The sequence below is a fragment of the Notechis scutatus genome, chromosome 4, assembly GCF_049901735.1.
Source record: "Notechis scutatus isolate UNSWTSFEM ecotype Mainland chromosome 4, rNotScu1.2, whole genome shotgun sequence".
Lineage (NCBI taxonomy): Eukaryota > Metazoa > Chordata > Lepidosauria > Squamata > Elapidae > Notechis > Notechis scutatus.
In genome coordinates this window covers 159635784-159655319 of record NC_142012.1, presented here as the reverse complement: position 1 = coordinate 159655319, position 19536 = coordinate 159635784, and the positions used below count along the sequence as shown (strand labels likewise).

Below are 19536 nucleotides of genomic sequence, written 5' to 3'. Positions count from 1 at the left end.
ATGGTCATGTGATCAAAATTCGGACACTTGGCAACTGGTTCATATTTATGACGGTTGCAATGTCCCAGGGTCATGTGATCCCCTTTTGTGACCTTCTAGAAAGCAAAGTCAACGGGGAAGCCGGATTCGTTTTACTACTGTGTTACTGACTTAACAATAGCAATGGTTCACTTAACAACTGTGGCAAGAAAGGTCGTAAAATGAGGCAAAACTCACTTAACAACTGCCTTGCTTAGCAGTGGAAATTCTGGCTCAACTGTGGCCGTTATGTCGAGGAGTACTTGTATCTCCCAGGGAACGAATTCCAACGATATAAAATCCATAACAGAGAAAGCCCCGTTCCTAGTATCTGCCAGCCTCAGGGCTTTGCAGCTAGAGAACATCTCTTCTAACACGGATCTCAAAGTCTGGGCAGGTTCATAGCAGCAAATATTCAACTTCTGGTCACGTGAAACTGTGCAGCGACAGACTCCTTAGATCAGGGGTGTCAAACTCAAGGCCCATGGGTCACATCCAGCCCATAGGGTACTTAGATCTGGCCCACAGCAAAGAACCAGTCCGTGGTGCCTCTGCCAGTGAAAACGGAGCTCAGGAGGGCTGCCCTCCTGAACTCCATTTTCACTGGCAGAGGGTTGCAGGAGACTATTGCAGTCAAAAATGGAGGTTGGGAGCCCCTTGTTGCTGGCAGGGAGCTCGGGCCATCATAGGCACCCCCGACACGAGAGACATCGAGCTGGCTACGCCAACTATGGCCACACACCCCAAGGTCAAACACAACCCTGATGTGGCCCTCAATGAAATTGAGTTTGACACCCCTGCCTTAGAATATTGAAGGGAGATAATGAGGAAACTTAAGAGATATGGAGAGTGATAATAATAATAATTGGCAGTCAGCTTCTCTGATGAAGGTAGTGGCATATGACTTTTTGAACTCAAGAGACACAAGTTTGCATTCCTAAGTAATCAGTCAATGAATGTAGCTCCAATCCTTTTGAAGTTTAAAAGTCTGACTGTGATTTAGAAAGGAATGAGGATCTAAAGTAAAAAAAGGAAGGGAAGTACATTCCAAATACATCCTTATTTTAACCCCAGTAAATCGATAATTGTATTTTGCATTTTGAAAGGCTATGTCAATGTGCAGTCAAGCCCTAAAATTCTGGAGGTTTCAGCTTTTTATCCATTTCTCTAAAAATTAATGTGGCAGAAGTTTTGGTTTTCATGTATTTGAAAAATGGGACACTGAAATAATCAATTATTTATTTGTCCCTTAGATTTATTTCCTGCCTTTCCTCCAAAAAGAGAATACATGTAACTCAGGATTGAGTTCTGAGGTTCATGATACGTTCTGACTTAGTTGTTTGCTTGTAGATGTTTCATTACCCAACTAGGTAACATCATCAGTGCTAGTAAGTGTGGGGTTTGTTCACTCTTTATAAACAGTAGCTTGCCTGTGTAAAAACTAGCACGGATTGGTCATCCATCTCTGATACTATGTCAAATTCTAGTTTTAAAGTAAAATTAAAACTCCATCTTCAAATTTGGGCAACAAAGAAGGGCCATTATAGAACAACAAAGCCCTCCTAAATGGATAATGAACAAATGGATAATATGACGGTATTTCTATTTTTTATTATTCTTTTCATTTTATGTGCTAGATTGTTGGTTTAGCTGCTCAGAGGAATGCAGCAATACAAGTTCTGTTTGTGTATACATACGTATGCATAGTGTGTAGACACAAACACATGCACCACTGGTCACAGCCTGCTTACAGGTCCAAACATGGTTTTGTTGATGGCAAGAATTTAAGGCAGCAATATTTTACTACTCTTTTGTTTACACAGAGTTAACTACTTACCAGATTATTCCGCCATAGAATAAGGAAAAGATGAAGTAAAACCCAATGGACCCCCAAGTAACAAAATGATTTATCCAAGTCCAAAAGTGAGTCTCTATTGCCATCTAAGCACAAAAAAAGAAATAAAGAAAATTGTATCTCTAAATAAACAGGTAATTACAAAGTTAAAGCCTGTGAAAACATTGCATGTTTGTATGTGTGTGTGTGTGTGTGTGTACCATGAAGTCAGTGTTGACTGCTGGCAACTTTCTGAACAAGGTTCACAATTTTCTGGGTAAGATTTTAGTAGGGGCTTGCCCCTGACTGCTTCCCAGGGCTGAAATAGAAGGACTGCCCCAAGATTACACAGGTGTCTTGGTGTCTAAGGTGAGACTGAACTCACAGTCTCCCAGTTTTTAGCCTGTCTCCTGGTTTCCAGCCTGATGTCATAACTGCTACGCCAAATTGCTCTCATATGTTTTTGAGAGCCATATGTTGGGAATTCATATTCTAAATCCAAGGTGTGCTCAACTCCTAAAACAACATTGGTTCTGCACATGAATGCCTCCTTCTCTGTAGCTGATTTTTACACTGGTCAACTGAAAAAAGGCCAGTTCTTGATCATGGCAGAATATAGCCGATTCTGTCCTTGGGAAGGACTTGGTACGTGGATAAAAATGCAAAATTCAGCCTAAACATCTGGCTGGTTTTATTTATTTATTTATTTGATTTCTATAACCACCTACCTCAGCAAATGACTCTGGGTGGCTCACAATTCAAAACATATAATTGAAACATTTGAAAGCAATAAAAACAGCAAAAAGCATTAAAACAATGAACACATTGTTGATTGTGTGATCAATAATAATACTATGGCATTGTTTAGGTATCAAAGAATTCTCCTTGCGCTAACTTTTGTACTTTCTTGAGCCTATGTTTTTTCCAGCTGAGGAGTTCTTTATAGCTGGGTTTAAAGACAAAGATGAATCTTTTGACATCATTTGAATAAATAATTTGACCTCAAAAAACTGAATTTGTAGGAGTGGTTACATTTTCCAATGGAAGAATACAACCTCACTGGGAGTTTTCAGTTAGAAAAATCCCAACACAAACGAAACTGATGGGTTTCAATGTTAATTTAACTTAATTCTTCCAGTTAAATATAGTCAAATCACACCAGCACTGATCTCAGACTGTTATTAAAGATAATTAAAAAGAGCTTAGAAAGCAAAATCACAAGTTCACTGCAGTACCTTCATTGTAACAGTTATAACCATAACTGTGAAGACCAGAGTACCAAAGGTCCAATTTCCAAACATCTAAAAAGGAAAACAAGAAATTCAATTAGACAGAAAATACTTAAGAGGCAACACCACCATTATGCTAACAAGCTAATCCTACCAGATGCTCAAATGAACACTTGCCTATTTAGAACAACTTAGTAAAATCAGCAGGGATAAAAGATAAAACAAGCCAATAGGTAAATGAATTTCTATTTTTAAGTGAAAAATAAATTGCAGTTGTCCCTGTTAGATTTCTGTATAATTTTTCAGCTCATGCCTCTAAAGAATCAGGATTATTTTGAATCTAATTCTAGAGTACTGGTTATACCACCCAGTTTAGTTTCACCCGCAAAAATCTGATATTTCCTTTACCTGTTTCATGAAAAATCTAGACTTATGCACTTATTTCTTGAAAGAGCTAGATTGTGTTAAATATTGTTTCTCCTCATTTCAAGAACTATTTTTAGTTAATGGGTTGTTAAATGCAGTCCATCTGCTTGTTTGTGTTGCAATGCTATTGGAAGCCTTAACTAATAATAAAGTAATGAGATTGGATCTGGGTTAGGAACTTCTGTCCTCACTGAGAGTTGTGTGTGTGTGGGAGGGGTGCACGAAGGGAGGCTCAGCCAATCTCATTGTACATATATTGTACTCTGACAATAAAGATAAATAATAAATAAAACAAATATAGATTTGTACAGAAAAAAATCCAGCCTAAGTATGGTTGTGGAGGAAAGAGCATCATCCACTGACTGCATCATATTCACTTATTCCACTACATTCTAAAGAAGACATTTTAAAACTGAAATTATTCCAGGCCGGAAAAGGGATTTTGGTACAGAGCTCAACAGGGAGGTTATCCAAGATTCCCTGCAAAATAGCCAAGCCCAGCCCATAAGGAAGAAGCAAATTCCATAATCAATAGCAATGCTGTCCTCTCACTTTATACCTATTAACAACATGTTGATCCTTTATTAATTCTCCTTTTCTTGGATTGCTATCTGTAACCAGGCAATTGAACGTTCTGAGAACTGAGAAAAATCTGAGCTTGGTGAAAAGGATGAGGATGCAAGTCCCCTTCACCTAAAGATGGTTTGTCTTATGAAGAGTTTTCTTTAAGCTGGCAGAAAGCAATTACTATTAATTAGTAGATGTTTGCCAGGGAGACTTTTAGAGGTGGAAGAGAAGAGGATTTTGGTAAACATTCCAAACCGCCTACAGTTTGCGTTAAGGATTGTGTTTGTAGAAAGGCAGGGGGTGGGGAGACCAAAGACAAAAAGCATGTAACTTGGCAACATTTCACTAATACACAAGAACCTTTCCTTGAACACAACTATAATTGTCCACTTAGAATGAGAAGGATGGGAAAGCTCTTCCAATCAGTTCTTTTAATGTGTTCAAGGAGAATGAGTGATGCATTCTTGACTAAGACTACAAAGGTACTGCATTTAGTGTCTGCACGTCTTTTATCCTACAACATAAAATCTTACCATTTGCCTCTTAGGTTTGAATACCTGATGACATGCACAGCATGAAAAAAAAGGGGCAGTTAGAAGGAAGCTAAAAGTGCAAAATTGTGGTGTACAGCTGTTACAGTGCAAAGCTAAATCAACCTCTCAGAATTCACACGTAACAACATGGATTCTTTCTTCTTGCATGCCAGCTATGCTGAAATTAAGAATTCACCCACAGCTGTACTTTCGTATTCCAGCTAAAAATAGCAGACAGTAGTTAGACTATCCCAGATTCCTGATGGTGCCCACAGAATGATTCAGAAACCAAGTTCACCCAGGGTATGTTAGATAGTTGTATAACTGAAATATAACAGTTCACAAATAAGGCTATTGGAAAGAGGTTTTTGGGAAACCTCTGGGAAAGAGGTTTTTGCTCAGCTCTTTTCGTTTTCAAAGATGCTTATTCACAAACTGTCAATAAATAACTTGAGCACCCAATCCTCTGGTTGCAAATTTGTGGAGGAAATACACCACACAGAATATAAAACAGAAATATGAGCAGTTCACAGTCAGCTCCTGAAATCCCAGAGTCAATATCCATTCAACTCTGTTTGGTATCTCAATCGATATGTATTATTTACAGAACTCTTAGTTTATCTTTAGGCAAATTTTTTTTTTCAAGGAAATGTGTATCTCACATAGGTATCTTAAGAAAGCACAAACATTTCTGGCTGAGATATGTTTTACAGTGATTCAGTGTACATAGCACATTATATATTCCACAATACAGTTTTCATAATAGGTTAGCATTCTACTTTACCTGGCCATTCCCTAACAATGAAGTGTCTTTTCCCATCAGAAGATAGGAGCCAAAGAAGAAAGCAAATGCATGAAAAAATCCCAAGAACGTCCAGTAGAGGAAAGGCTTAAAGCCCAAGTGGGCATTTTTACTAATGTCTCTGTAGAAAAAGATGGGGAAAAAAAGATATGATGCTCTGGCAGCGTATTTTCAAGGAATGGAAATTACTTTGATGCATGAGGATGTCAATGTTCATAAGATCATATTTAATGTTTTAGAAACACTCTTAAAATTCATCTATCCATCTTTTTACCTATTCTGAGAAATTGCTACAAATGCTCTTCAAAAGTTGAAAGGAATCAAATATCATACTTCCTATTGTTAAGTACTGACCTTGAGATGTTTCATGGCTACTTGCTACTGAAGACTAATGTTTTGGGAGAAAGGATGATGCCAATTCCCTATTTTCTTTCCCTACCGCACCCAATTACAATCTTTAATCAATGAGCCAGCTTATAAATGACCAAAGTACGGCCACATTTCCAAATAAATTTGTATAAACCGACACATTATTTTTAAAAATGGTGTAATTGGAATCAGAAATCTCTTTATCATTTAGTCTCTTTCAGGAGGAATAGGATGCGGAACCTCAAATTAATTACATAGCATTATTTAGCAATGTTTATCAGTCACCTCCAAATGAGATGGGCAGCACATAAATCTAATAAGGCTAAATGAATAAAATAAATAAAACCTACAAGTGTGGGCACATTATGGCTGCATTTCCACACTAGAATAAGGAGGAGAGTGTAGATTTCAGGGATTCTTCTGAATTCACACACATTCCTTGGGAGTGGAAATCAACCAGAGGCAGCATTGCTATTGAGAGGCAGTGGGTGCAGTGGGTAAGGCACTGAACTATAGGACTGGGGAATGCAGATTTCTATCTCACAGATTTACTAGGAAAAATACCAGGAAGAAGCAGTATACATCTTGAGCACCTGTGCACCCAAGGTGAGTTATAAATCAAACAAAACATACAGATAAATGTATAAATGAAGGATGAGACTGAGGACAGTGGTAGGTGGGCCTCCAGCTGTACATTGAATACAATCATTTTCTTTCTCTTTCTCTTCTTCCCAACAAACTATTCATGACATACAGATCTCCTTTCCTCAATCCTTCCATCTCCCCCTCCCACCATCCGGTCAGAACTTTCAGCCTCCTACCATACTGGTCCCAACTGATAAGTACCTATCCTTCCCCCCCCCATCAAAACTGATGAAGATTTTGGATGAGAAACTAAATGTTTTCTTCCTCCTCATGGAAAAAACGGCCCAGTTGCTTTTTGAAAAAGCACCTTTGAGACAACTATGACTTGGATGACCGAGAATCTCTCAGAGTGTTTAAGTTAACTACTTGCAAAGGGCTTCTAAAATTATGCTAACAGTGACAATTTGAACATCCCCTGCTTTCTATACTCTGATCCTTTCTTCTCTGGCTTCTCTGGCTGGCATATCCCAGCCAGAGCAATTTCTGGCTCTGCTTCCAGAAACTCTTTGGAACATCTTTCCTCTTGAGGATAGATTGCCTCTTCTATCCTTCTGCAGGGGTCTGAAGACCTGACTCTGCCAGATGGCTCGGGGCCCTAATGGGAAAGCATCACACTGATGGAGGGGTTGTTGAAGACATTTATTAGGATTTCACTGAATGTCTATGGAGATTCTCAGTCATCCAAGTCATGGTTGCCCCAAAGGTGCTTTTTCAAGAGGCAACTGGACTTTCTGGTTTTTCTTTGAAGAAGTTTCACTTCTTATCCAAGAAGCTTCTTCAGCTCTGACTGGATGGTGGGGAATGGAAGGATTTATATTCCTTGCAGGAAATGGGAGGGGATAGATTTTACTGTTCTAATTCTGGAAGCCACCCATGGTTTTTTTCATTCAGATGGAGGAGAAGGCAAATAAATTCAATAAACAAACAAACTCATTAACTGAAGATGGCAGAACTGACTCTACAATAAATCTTAAGATATAAAAAATATGCTCCATCATGGCTTAACTGCATAGGGATTCCTCTAATATTTCAAATGAGTATTAGCCATTTCTACAAACAACCTAGGCGTTAAAACTCAGCATCCTTTGGGTTTGACAAGTGGTTCTTGAGTAGGAGGAGCCGTACAACTTATCTCTTACCAAGCAAAATCCTCTCCTGAACAGACCATGCTTACCGGTAGAGAGTTGGCTTGCTGTGCAATACATGAGGATGCACATGCTGTTCAAAAAGACTGTACATGAGGACTGGCAGGGAAGTGAAACAAATGTTGTACAAAGTCAGGTACACGCTGTCATACAGAGTCTGAAAGGTGAGAAAGGTGGAGAATTGGTGATTGTTTAAAAACCCATATACACAGAACTCAACCAACCCCCCCCCCCCATCTAAATGTCTGTTTTATTATATTAACATTAACAAAGAAGAAATGCAATAAAGATACCATACTTAAATTTCTTCTTTCCCCCCTCAAACACATATGGTCTTAACATTCTTTCTAATAAAAATATCAGTGTAGAGAAGTCCTGCAAGAACAGGGAATGTTGTGTTTAATTCTAGGTAAGTATGGGTTAACAGGAGTTCTTTGGTGCAGTATCCAAAAAGGTATAAAAAAGAACATCAACTTGGAAAATGCTGTGTGCGTGTGTGTGTATTGGGAGGAAAAGGCTTTAACATTGGACAAAGCTAATAGTCACTTTATGTCAGTGTTTCTCAACCTGGGCAACTTTTAAGGTGTGAGGACTTCAACTCCCAGCATGAGGTATGCTGGGAAATGAAGTCCCTACATCTTAAAGCAGCCCAATTGAGAAACGCTGCTTGTAGATGATAGATGCTGAGTGGTCACCTGTGGGTTTTTCTTTTCTTTTTTTACTTTCTTATTGAAGCAAAGAGTGGTTTGTCACCAAATTCAGTCCAGATCATCCCATGATCCATGTAAAAGAAAAGTTAAGAACTGGAGCAGCGTAGAAGGAAAGGCAGGAGAGGTGGGAAGGGTGTTTGCTATCATCTTATTCTTCACTTCAGAAAGAAACTCCTTCTGTTTAAATGGTACCTGGTTTCTTTTCAGTCAACCCACTTTTTAATTTCATATTGTTGTCTGTTTAGAATAATACTTAGAATACTGAATTTAGAGGTAGGAAAATCAGCCTGTGATAAGACTCCATTACTAATCATTCTTAAATGGGGGCACTCAGGTTTCTTTTCAGTCAACCCACTTTTTAATTTCATATTGTTGTCTGTTTAGAATAATACTTAGAATACTGAATTTAGAGGTAGGAAAATCAGCCTGTGATAAGACTCCATTACTAATCATTCTAAATGGGGCACTCAGGATTATCGATAGTCTTGATTTGGCTATAACTGTCACTTGCCTCCCAGATATAAAATGAAATCCGTTCTTTAAAAGTGCTTTTGGCTTTCAAACATAGAAAAAGAATTAGCAGAACTAATCAGCACTATCCAAAGATAAATATTACTTTGACTAAACTCTTATTCCGTACGGAACTCTTTAACACAACTTTCAATTTTTATCTTTCTGATTGCTTAACAATAAAATGGTTCTCAACCAGAAATGGGATTGTTCTTGGATATATTTTTACAGACAGAAAAGGTAAAGGAAATATATAGGGATGGAGAAACAGATGCTAATGAAACATCATCTAGCTGTTTAGTAATAGGTGTTTGATTTTAGTTCTGATACAGTGTGAATTCTTGGTGGCTGCCTACAAATCAGAATGTGAAGACAGAAAGAGGAGAAGAATAAAAAATCTGACTACTCACTTGTTGTGAAAATAAGCAGAAGAATTGATATAAAAACTGCGGTGTAATAAAACACACATTCTGGAAAACAAGATGTGATGCAACCAGTGAGAGACATAAAACACCAAATTCTATCACGCTCATCCAAACATATCTTGAATATCAAAAGAAGTAAAAAACACCCTCATCTACTGAGATTCATCATCCAGATGGATAATGGAACTCACTGGAATTAAACTACTCATTGAAGAAAGTGGTGGAGAGGAAGTTCTCCCACAAGGCACTCGGGTTCCATCAATGTCACAACCAATGAAGCAATCTTCACTAATACCACCACCACCACTCTAAACTTCGTAACACCTTCTTTGAAATAGAAAGCATGAACTCTTTCCTGACTCCTAGCCAGAAGGCTCTCATCTCACTTTGCCTTTTAACTGTGATCTGGATGATGTGCCCATCAAAAGAGATCACAGCCTGTTTATAATCTAGATTCTGTAACCATGATTAAAAGCTGGTTTATCAGAAATAGTTTTACTGCAGGTATGTATTGGCTTGGAAGTGAAGAAATTAGCAGCAACTTAGTGGAAGGTGATGGAAGCTCCTACTGAATAACATCAGGGAAAAAACTTTACAAGTAGTCCTTGACTTATAGCCATTCCTTTAGCAACCGTTCAAAGTTACAATGTCATTAAAAAGTGACCTATGACTAGACCTCACACTTATGACTGTTGCAGCATCCCGGTATCATATGATTGCCGTTTGGAACCTTCCCATAGTTTCTGACAAGCAGAGTCAGTGAGGGTGGTCAGATTCATTTAATGACCCAGATGTTTCACTTAACAACTGCAGTGATTTGTTTAACAACCCCATGGGAAAAATATTGTAAAATTGGGCACAACTTAGTCCCCACTGTGTGTCCTAAGTTGAGGACTATGTATCTATTTGACTATATTCGTAGGTTGTTTTTCTAGAAACCAAATCTCTGTGTTCATGGTTTGTTTTAAAAAGTGCTTTTTGTAGAATGCTACAACATATATTTTTTTCTCTACAGCAATGAGGAAAGATGGGGTGAAACGGAACTCCATTTGGATGGTTTCATTTTTGTCAGCCTACATTCAATGAAATTAAGGGAATCAGAAGGGAGGGGGACGAATAGGATGGAGGCATTTGCATTCCTGCATAAGGAGATGCACAGAACTATGGGCTATCCCATATCATTTTAGCATGGTTAATATGCTGTCATTGTTACGCTGGCACTTGAAACAAAATTTGGGAAAATGCTAGTGTTAACAATGACATAGGACAGGTAGTCCTCTACTTACAACCACAACTGAGCCCAAAATTTCTGTTCTTAAGTGAGACATTTGTTAAGTGAGTTTCCCCCCCATTTTACAATATTTTTTGCCCAAGCTGTTAAGTGAATTACTGCAGCTGATAAGTTAGTAACCTGGTGGTTAAGTGAATCTGGTTTCCCCATTGACTTTGCTTGTCAGAAGGTTGCAGAAGACCCCGGGATGTTGCAACCGTCATAAGTATGTTGCCAGTTGGCAAGAATCTGAATTTTGATCACGGGGATACTACAAAGGTCATAACTCTGAAAAATGGTCATGTCACTTTTTTCAGTGCCGTTGTAACTTAGAACAGTCACTAAGTAAACTGCTGTAAGACGAGGACTACCTATAGATCCAGTTTCTACAACACCCCTTTTCTTAATATCACCCTACTAAACTTTACACGTTCCAAGCATAATCGTAATGATAATTGAATATCAGAGTTTATGCACTACCCACTTTTGCAAGTAAACCCAACTATTTAAAGAAAAAGTTCTGAGCTAAAAGAATCCCCAGTAATATGCTACGGACACTTACCTTGTAAAAAAAGTACTGTACAAGGGTTGCTATCCTAATATAATAAAGGTGGCCATGGACAAAAAGTAACTTGGAGAGGAATTTAAATCTTGCTATTGCATAGTCGCTGTTTCTTACAGCTTGTCTGCCTTCTTTTCCCATGATACCTGCAATTTGGGTAAGCAAAAATAACAAAATGAACTTGTCTTTTTAAGCATGAGGACACGCATAAGTCAAAGTGAAACAACATATGCAACAATAATGGAAGATTCAAGACCCTTTTAGGGTGCTGTTTGGAGATTTAAGAGGCCTGACCAGATAAGAGCACACCTTTTATTCCACAACAGAAAGAGTAGTGGTTGTATATATGTATGTAGGTATTTTCTATTGCTCAGTTACACAACCAAGCTCTTTTTTTCATGGAAGGGCCCAGAAATATTTTGGGGGCTGGGGGGGTGGATTCTTCTACCAATAGCCATATTCACCATTTACTATCCTGCTTCAGAGGATAGTAAATGTTTGAGACCAAAATGTCTCAAACATTTTGGTCTCAAAACTAATTTTCATTATTAAACATGGCTGAGGATCACAGAGAGCTTCAGTTGATGTGGATTATGTCTATCAATATATATTGTATTAGAAATTAGAACTGAGAAATGTTGCCATATTTTGATTTTGCGGACCCCTGAAGGGATCTCGGCTACACTTTGAGATCCTCTGCTCTAGAGGAAACAGCTTGGAAACAGTGGCAAGCCATCAATTCCCTTAGAAAAAATAACATTTTTTAAACCTTTTTTTACTAACTTAGGTTCCTTCAAATATGCTAGGACTATATACCCAGCTGGCATTAACACTCACAGCAAATTTGGTGGGCATCAAATTGCAGAAGGTGTGGTGTTATTAATTTATTTACTTACTTGGCTTATCATTCTACTGCAATCTGATAAAAATTTAAGTGGCCTGCATTTCCATCTTACATTAAGATGATTATGATAATAATTACTATGATAATAATCTATCACTATTGTTGTACGTACGCTGAGAGCTTATGCATTGGAGACAAATTCCTTGTGTGTCTAATCACACTTGGCCAATAAAGAATTCTAATATTCTAATTAAAAGAAAAACAAAGTTACAATCTAAAAATTAACAATTGCAACTAAATTTTAAAGGAAATATTTGCAACCGAGAAGATGCAATCATAAACCCAGCACAGGATCATTACTTATGCCTTTCTTAAAAAGCCAGGTTTTAAAAGATTTTCTGAAGCTTGGGACTTATTCTGAATTTGGGATGATGCTTTTAAATTGAAGGCCTTTTTCAGAAGACATTCCTGGTTGACAAGTTGGATGTAAGGATGCTTTACTTATTTAAGCATGTTTTACTTTTTATTTCATTTAACTGAAAGGCTCCTGTGTACATAGAATCTAGTTTATTACTTTTTTATCTATGGAGATTATACCCGTTATAAATCCCAATTAACAAAGTTTAAATACAGTGAGACTTTGACCATCACCTAAATATTACCTATGCCAACATGAGCTTCTTGTATCATGCTCACATCATTAGCTCCATCACCGATAGCTAATGTGATAGGCTTCTCTGGAGATGTTTTCAGCAGCCGTACAACCTGTAAAGGAAAGAGAGACTTCTTTTTTTAAAAAATTGACATTATTTGGGAATCAGTACATACAGTACATAGTGGTGATTCCCACTTCTGAAGTGGTGATTCCCACTTCTGATCAAGACTTCTGAAGCTGACAGGTAGGGAAATGTTGATGTACTTTGGGTACCAGTAGTGGTTGACTTACGATAACTGAACCCAAAATTTCTGTTGTTAAGTGATCTTTGCCCCATTTTACAATCTTTCTTGCCATAGTTGTTGAGAATCACTGCAGCTGTTAAGTTAGTAACATAGTTGTTAAGTGTACCTGGCTTCCCCACTGACTTTGCTTGTCAGAATTTCACAAAAGGTGATCACATGACCCTGGGACACCGCAACCTTCATCAATGTGAGTCGGTTCATAAATATGAGTCAGTTGCCAAAGTGTCTGATATTTGATCACGTGGCCATGGGGTTGTGAAAAACGGTCATAAGTCACTTTTTCCAGTGCCGTTGTAACTTTGAACCGTCACTAAACCATTCAAAGTTGAGGACTACCTATACACCTATAAAAGCACATGCCAATCATATGGCAAGACAGTCAATAGCAAGCCCTACTGCCTATCTCTTTTGTAGACAGGTGGGCAGGGGGTTATTAGGCAGAACACTCAATCCTTCTAAACTCAGCTGGAAACAGGAAGGCTGAGAGAGGCCGAGGCAGGTTATAGCGGCCAAACACAGCTGGTGCTCAAACTTCATGAGCTCCCGATAACTCACCTTTGCTTTCTGAAGGGGGGCCATGCGACAGCACAGGACAGCAGAGCAATTTCGGCAGACCTCCATGAAGAGTTTCTCGTGTTGCCTGAGGGCAAGGGAGAGGCTGGTCCCATCCACTACCAGCCCGTGCTGGATTACGTGGTCATCCTTTATTCTAACAAAGGGGGAGAGAACAGGACAAACAAATCCATCGTTGTTTCATGAAGGACACCAGTCAGACACATCAAATGCTTTACAATCAACTGCAGACAATGAGAACAGACTGAACTAGGGACCCTTCCCACCTGCTAAGCAGCAGGTTCATTAACATATTATATGCTCATTTTTGCAGCGAAGATGATGTAATAAGATTGCTTTGTTTTCATATTGAAAATTTCGTGTTAGTAACGTTAAAAAAAAATCTCAAGTTGGAAATGTCCTATTTTAGTTATTTCTGAGCTGATTAAAACTGTCCCTCATGTTGTTTACAACCACTCTAGAAGTGCTCCGAGTTCAAAATAGGGCCATTTTGAGCTTAGAGTACTGTTGGTAATGCCAACAACACAACTTATTCATAGTTCAAAACCAGGTTTTTCTAGTTTATAGTCAAGTGTATTGAAAAAAAAAAGTTAGAATCTTTTAAAACAGTGTTTCTTAACTGTTTTTTTTTCCTCTCAGGACTTGTATGCTAGAACTGTATCGGTTATTTTGGAATATTCTGAACAACATAAAAGTTATGGAGGACCCCAAAAGAGCTTTTCATATTATGGGTTCATATTTATTGATGTCTGACATATTAAAAATTAAAACTGATGCATTCACTGCTGCTGCCATTTCCCACAACTGCTTGTTAGGATTTTAATATTGTATTATTTTTTTAAACATAGGCTGGCAAATAATTTTGATTTTGAGCACCCCTGACAGTGTCTTGGGGGACCCTCAGGGGATCTTGGACCACACTTAAGAAACACTATTTTAGAAACCTCGGTTCCCTATCAGAGGCTGTCGACATCGGTTCGGAAATGTGCAAGGTTTTACCTCTTGGCGAGCTGCCTTAATTGCTCCACACACGTACTGTCTGATTTGTGCTGCACTAGTTCCAGGATGTTCATGGTTCTGTGGAAGTGTCCGCATGATAAGCTAACGCTTACTGCCGTTTCGTGCTTGTCTCCAGTGAGCACCCACACTTTAATCCCCGCCAATCGAAGAGCTTCTATGGTTTCCTGGACTTTATCTTGCAGCCTAAAAGTAAGCAAAGTGCATTGGTGAACAATTATCGGAACTGATTGGTCAGGATCAAAATGTCTCTGCTTAGACACATTGTAGCATAGCTGCTGTAATCTGTTAGTACAAAATCAGAAAGACTCTGATAGGGTCTTTTCAGACTAACAAATTTTATTCAGAGACGACTGCAGGTAGTGCTCAACTTACAACAGTTCATTTAGTGACTGTTCAAAGTTATAATGGCTTTGAAAAAAGTGACTTCAGACAATTTTTCACACTTTTTTCACATCCCCATGGTCACGTGATCAAAATTCAGACCCTTGGCAACTGGCGTGTATTTTTTGGCCATTGCAATGTCCCAGGATCACACAATCATTTTGCGACCTTCTGACAAGCAAAGTCAATGGGGAAGCCAGATTCACATAAAACCGTATTACTAACTTAACTGCAATGATTCACTTAACAATTGCTTCAAGAAAGGTTGTAAAATCAGGCAAAACTCACTTAACAAATGTTTCACTTGTGGTCGTAACTTAACTGTGGTTGTAACTTGAGCTGTACTATTTTTACAGCTCTGACGAAGATGGATGTGATGAAGTGAACTGTAGTACAGGAAAGCTTATCCCTTTGAATATATTTTGTTTGTCTGGAAGGGGGCTACCGGGCTCCTGCTGATTTTTTTTTTATTTTGTTGAGATTATCTGTTTTCACTATTAATAGAGAAGATCGAAAGGATTGCCTTCGAACCACTGGATATTTTATATTCAAACACTTCGGGTATTTCATGTCTGAGCATCCAATGCATTCATCAAACTTGGTCAAGCTATTTCCATATTCAGGCTAATTCCAAGAATCAACAACTCAAGAAACTAGGTTCATTTTTAACAGGCACAACAGTGGAAAGTAGCACCTAGTAACTTTGATTGCTCTTGGGGAAAAAAAGCTAAGTAGGAAGGATCTAGATCAGGGATCCCCAACCTTTTCGACGCCGCGGCCCGGTTCCGACATCAGCTGGGCGCCGCGCCCGGCAGCGTCAACTGGGGCCGCCATCTTTTTATGACGAAAAGGCGCTTCCGGTGACGTCACCGGGCGAGCTGTTTACAAAAGATGGCGGCGCCAGCGCTTCTGGTGAGCTTTTCGGTAGAAATGGCTTTCTACCCGGAAAAGCTCACGAGCGCTGGCGCCGCCATCTTTTATGACGAAACAGCGCTCCGTGAGCTTTCTACCCGGAAAAGCTCACCAGAAGCGCTTTTTACCAAAAAGATGGCGGCGCCAGCAACCAGCGGCCCGGTAAGGCTTGTTCCATGTTCGGTCCGTCCACGGACCGGCGGTTGGGGACCCCTGATCTAGATCACCAGGAATCCTACAGTATAAGCTAGACGAGGAAGTTACAAACGAATAAGTATTCCCAAAGAATGCTGGGGCAAACTACTTCTGCATTGTAGTGAAGAAAATGTCACCAAGAATTGAATTTTACTCGCACTGTCACCTTTATGCATCAAGGCCATCAACAAATCTCCAAATACCTAGGCAAGGGTCCTCTTTGTACACTTCAGTTCAGCATTCAATACCATCATTCCAGACACTCTTCTAAGTAAATTAAACCAACTAGCGGTACCTGAACACACTTGTAAGTGGATCATAAGCTTCCTAACAGACAGGAAGCAGCAGGTGAAGCTAGGTGGAATCACATCCGATACCTGTACAATCAGCACAGCAGCCCACCAAGGCTGTGTGCTTTCTCCACTTTTCTTCTCCCTATATGCCAATGACTGCATCTCAAATGATCCATCTGTTAAAATACTGAAGTTTGCTGATGACACAATAGTGATTGGTCTCATTCGAGACAAAGATGAATCTGCATACAGACAGGAGGTTATACAACTTGCCTCGTGGTGTAACCGGAACAATCTGGAACTGAACACACTCAAAACCGTAGAAATGGTGATAGACTTTAGAAGAAACCCTCCCATACTACCACCTCTTACAATACTAGACAACACAGTATCAACAGTAGAGACCTTCAAATTTCTAGGTTCTACTATATCACATGACCAAAAATGGACACCTAACATCAAAAACATCATCAAAAAAGCACAACAAAGAATGTTCTTTCTGTGCCAACTCAGAAAGCTCAAACTGCCCAAGGAGCTGCTGATACAGTTCTACAGAGGAATTATTGAGTCTATCATCTGCACCTCTATAACTGTCTGGTTTGGTTCTGCAACCCAACAGGACAGACACAGACTTCAGAGGATAATTAGGACTGCAGAAAAAACAATTACTACCCACCTGCCTTCAATCGAGGACCTGTATACTGCACAAGTCAAAAAGAGGGCTGTGAAAATATTTACAGACCCCTCACATCCTGGACATAAACTGTTTCAACTCCTTCCCTCAAAACAACGCTATAGAGCACTGCACACCAGAACAACTAGACACAAGGACAGTTTTCCCCCGAAAGCCATCACTCTGCTAAACAAATAATTCCCTCAACACTGTTCAACTATTTACAAAGTGTACACTACTATTACTGTTAATCTTCTCATCACTCCTTATCACCCATCCCCTCCCACTTGTGATTGTAGGACTGTAACTTTGTTGCTTGTATCCTTACATGTATGATTTGATTGTTGATTGTACCCTATGACTATCATTAAGTGTTGTACGTTATGATTCTTGATTCTTAATGAATGTACCTTTTCTTTATGTATACTGAGAGTATTTACACCAAGACAAATTCCTTGTGTGTCCAATCACACTTGGCCAATAAAGTATTCTACATTCTACAACAGGATGGTCACTGCTGCTACAGGTCAGATTTCATGTCATAGGGGAACATGCTGGATAGCACAAGCTATCTCTTAATGATCTCAATTCCCAGTAGAGTCCATATTTTTTCTCTGAGCTTGGCTGTTTTCTTGTAGAGGTTTCATTCAGACAACTAAGCTCAGAGAACAACAAGGACTCCACAGTTCAACCCTGAGCTATAAATATTATATTTTATCGATTTCAATTTCCAGACTCACCACACTGAATCTTTTTAATTGGGTCTGTTAAATACCAATTGTCACCTTCCTAACTCATCTTATGGTTGTGGAGTGGCAGCTACAAAGTTTTGAAGTGAAACATGAAACGTGTTCAATAGGATAGAGGTAGTCCTTAACTTAGGACCATAATTGAGCCCTAAATTTATGTTGCTAAGCAAAAGTTAAGTGAGTTTTGCCCTATTTTACAACCTTTCTTGCCATAGTTGCTAAGTTAATCACCACATTTTTGAGTTAATAACATGGTTGTTAATTGAATCTGGCTTCCTCTGATTTTGCTTGTCAGAAGGTTGCAAAAAGTGATCACAGGACCCCTGGGACCCCGCAACTGTCATAAATATACACCAGTTTCCAAGTGTCCAAATTTTGATCATGTGATCATGGGGATACTGCAATGGTCAAGTGTGAAAAATGGTAATCACTCCCTTTTTTCAGTGCTATTGTAATGATCATTAAACGAAGGGTTGTTAAGTCAAGGACTATCTCTACTTGTTCACACAAGGCTGGGTGCTGTGATTCCAAGTGCCATCTTCCCTCTTTATGCTGAATGGAAAAATCCTACATATCACATAATACTATTTACGGAGAGATGAATGAGCATCAAGCTATTTTGCCTGTGTCAGAATTTCTTTTCCCAAATAAACAGGAAGTATGTACTTGTCTTCGACTCCTGTAGCTCCAAGTAATTCCAAGTCTTTTTCAATAAAGTTATATGCCTCTGCCAGCCGTTCTTCTTGTTGCTGCAAGGCAGTTTTTGCTTCAAAAAGACGTTGCTCCACTTCTTTATACTCCTCCTCTGTGAACTTTCTGTATGCTACACAAAGAGTCCTTAGCCCTTTCTGTGGAAAAAATAGAGAGCGGGTACTAGATAAGACACTGATGAAAAGGTTTACTTACTGATGGGAGTGCGCTGCTTGATTAAATGAAAGCCCTGACAGTTTAGGTCTCCCAAAAAGTGCCTTTTTTGACAAGGCACCTTCACTTATACTCCCATTAATGGAAGAGGGTGAAACCAAGCATAACAGACCAACGTTCAAGGACAGATGCGGTCTGCAGTCTGCCCCCCAAAATTGCTAATTTTGGAAGGCAATGAAGAGATTCTTCTCTCTGGGAGAAGAAGGTGCCACTTAAATCAGAGGCAACTGGATATGGGGAGAAGTAGGAGGAAGAGAGGGAAGTAGAGAAAGGCGCGGGGTCTGAAGAAGATGAAATGGTTTATTTTTCCAAATGCCATTCTCTCAAGATGTTTTGATTGCGATTCCTATAGTCTCTGAACATCAAAGCTGGGGCTGATGGGAAAGTTTGTGGTAAAATCAGGCACTCCCATCAACCCCAGCTTAATAACAAAATCCATAAATGGGGTCGGCATCAGGTAGCTATCTGAAGATCTCAAGCCAATGCACTCTGAATAAAATTTCCTAGCAATGCCCAACACATATGTAAATCAGCTCTTAACCCAAACACTTAATGGACCTGAAATATTATATATTATACTGCTTATTATAGTATCTTTGTATTTGTTACAGTAATAATTGCCTTTTAATTTAGCACAGGGGTGGGGAACTATGGCCCCTGTGTGACCGGTGGACTTCAACTCCCAGAATTCCTGAGCCAGCCATGGGGCCATAGTTCCCCACCCCTGATTTAGCAGCACCTCTACCATTATCTACCAGAAAGTTTGAAAGCAGTGCTCTGAACATACCAATGCAAATTCATCCACATGGAGTCTTGTTTTTTCTACCTCACCATTTTTACTGGTAGGAAGAATAACAGAATCTGCTCCTTTGGTAAATAAGAGTTTTTCACCTATCCAAGAAAACAAAAAGTGCAAATTAGTAGCGCTTCTCAGGGGCTATTAATGTTCTTTTTATAGAACTGGCTT

General features: G+C 39.1%; 1 protein-coding gene across 10 annotated transcripts in view; it reads right to left on the bottom strand.

Moving 5' to 3' along the window:
• ATP11B (ATPase phospholipid transporting 11B (putative)) overlaps window positions 1–19536 on the bottom strand; it is a 101584-nt gene that overhangs the window by 21438 nt on the left and 60610 nt on the right. For 6 of the 10 annotated variants that reach the window (XM_087965397.1, XM_087965402.1, XM_087965400.1 and 3 more), the window contains exons 17-28: window positions 19357–19460; window positions 18312–18493; window positions 14422–14625; window positions 13405–13558; window positions 12552–12654; window positions 11046–11191; window positions 9199–9258; window positions 7598–7725; window positions 5392–5530; window positions 4608–4631; window positions 3088–3153; window positions 1856–1959 (exon numbers count right to left, since the gene is read on the bottom strand). In XM_087965397.1, coding sequence (XP_087821523.1) covers window positions 1856–1959; window positions 3088–3153; window positions 4608–4631; window positions 5392–5530; window positions 7598–7725; window positions 9199–9258; window positions 11046–11191; window positions 12552–12654; window positions 13405–13558; window positions 14422–14625; window positions 18312–18493; window positions 19357–19460 — 1414 coding nt within the window. The remainder of the gene's footprint in view (window positions 1–1855; window positions 1960–3087; window positions 3154–4607; window positions 4632–5391; window positions 5531–7597; window positions 7726–9198; window positions 9259–11045; window positions 11192–12551; window positions 12655–13404; window positions 13559–14421; window positions 14626–18311; window positions 18494–19356; window positions 19461–19536) is intronic. The other 4 variants (XM_087965401.1, XM_087965403.1, XM_026683837.2 and 1 more) reach the window with 1 other exon arrangement.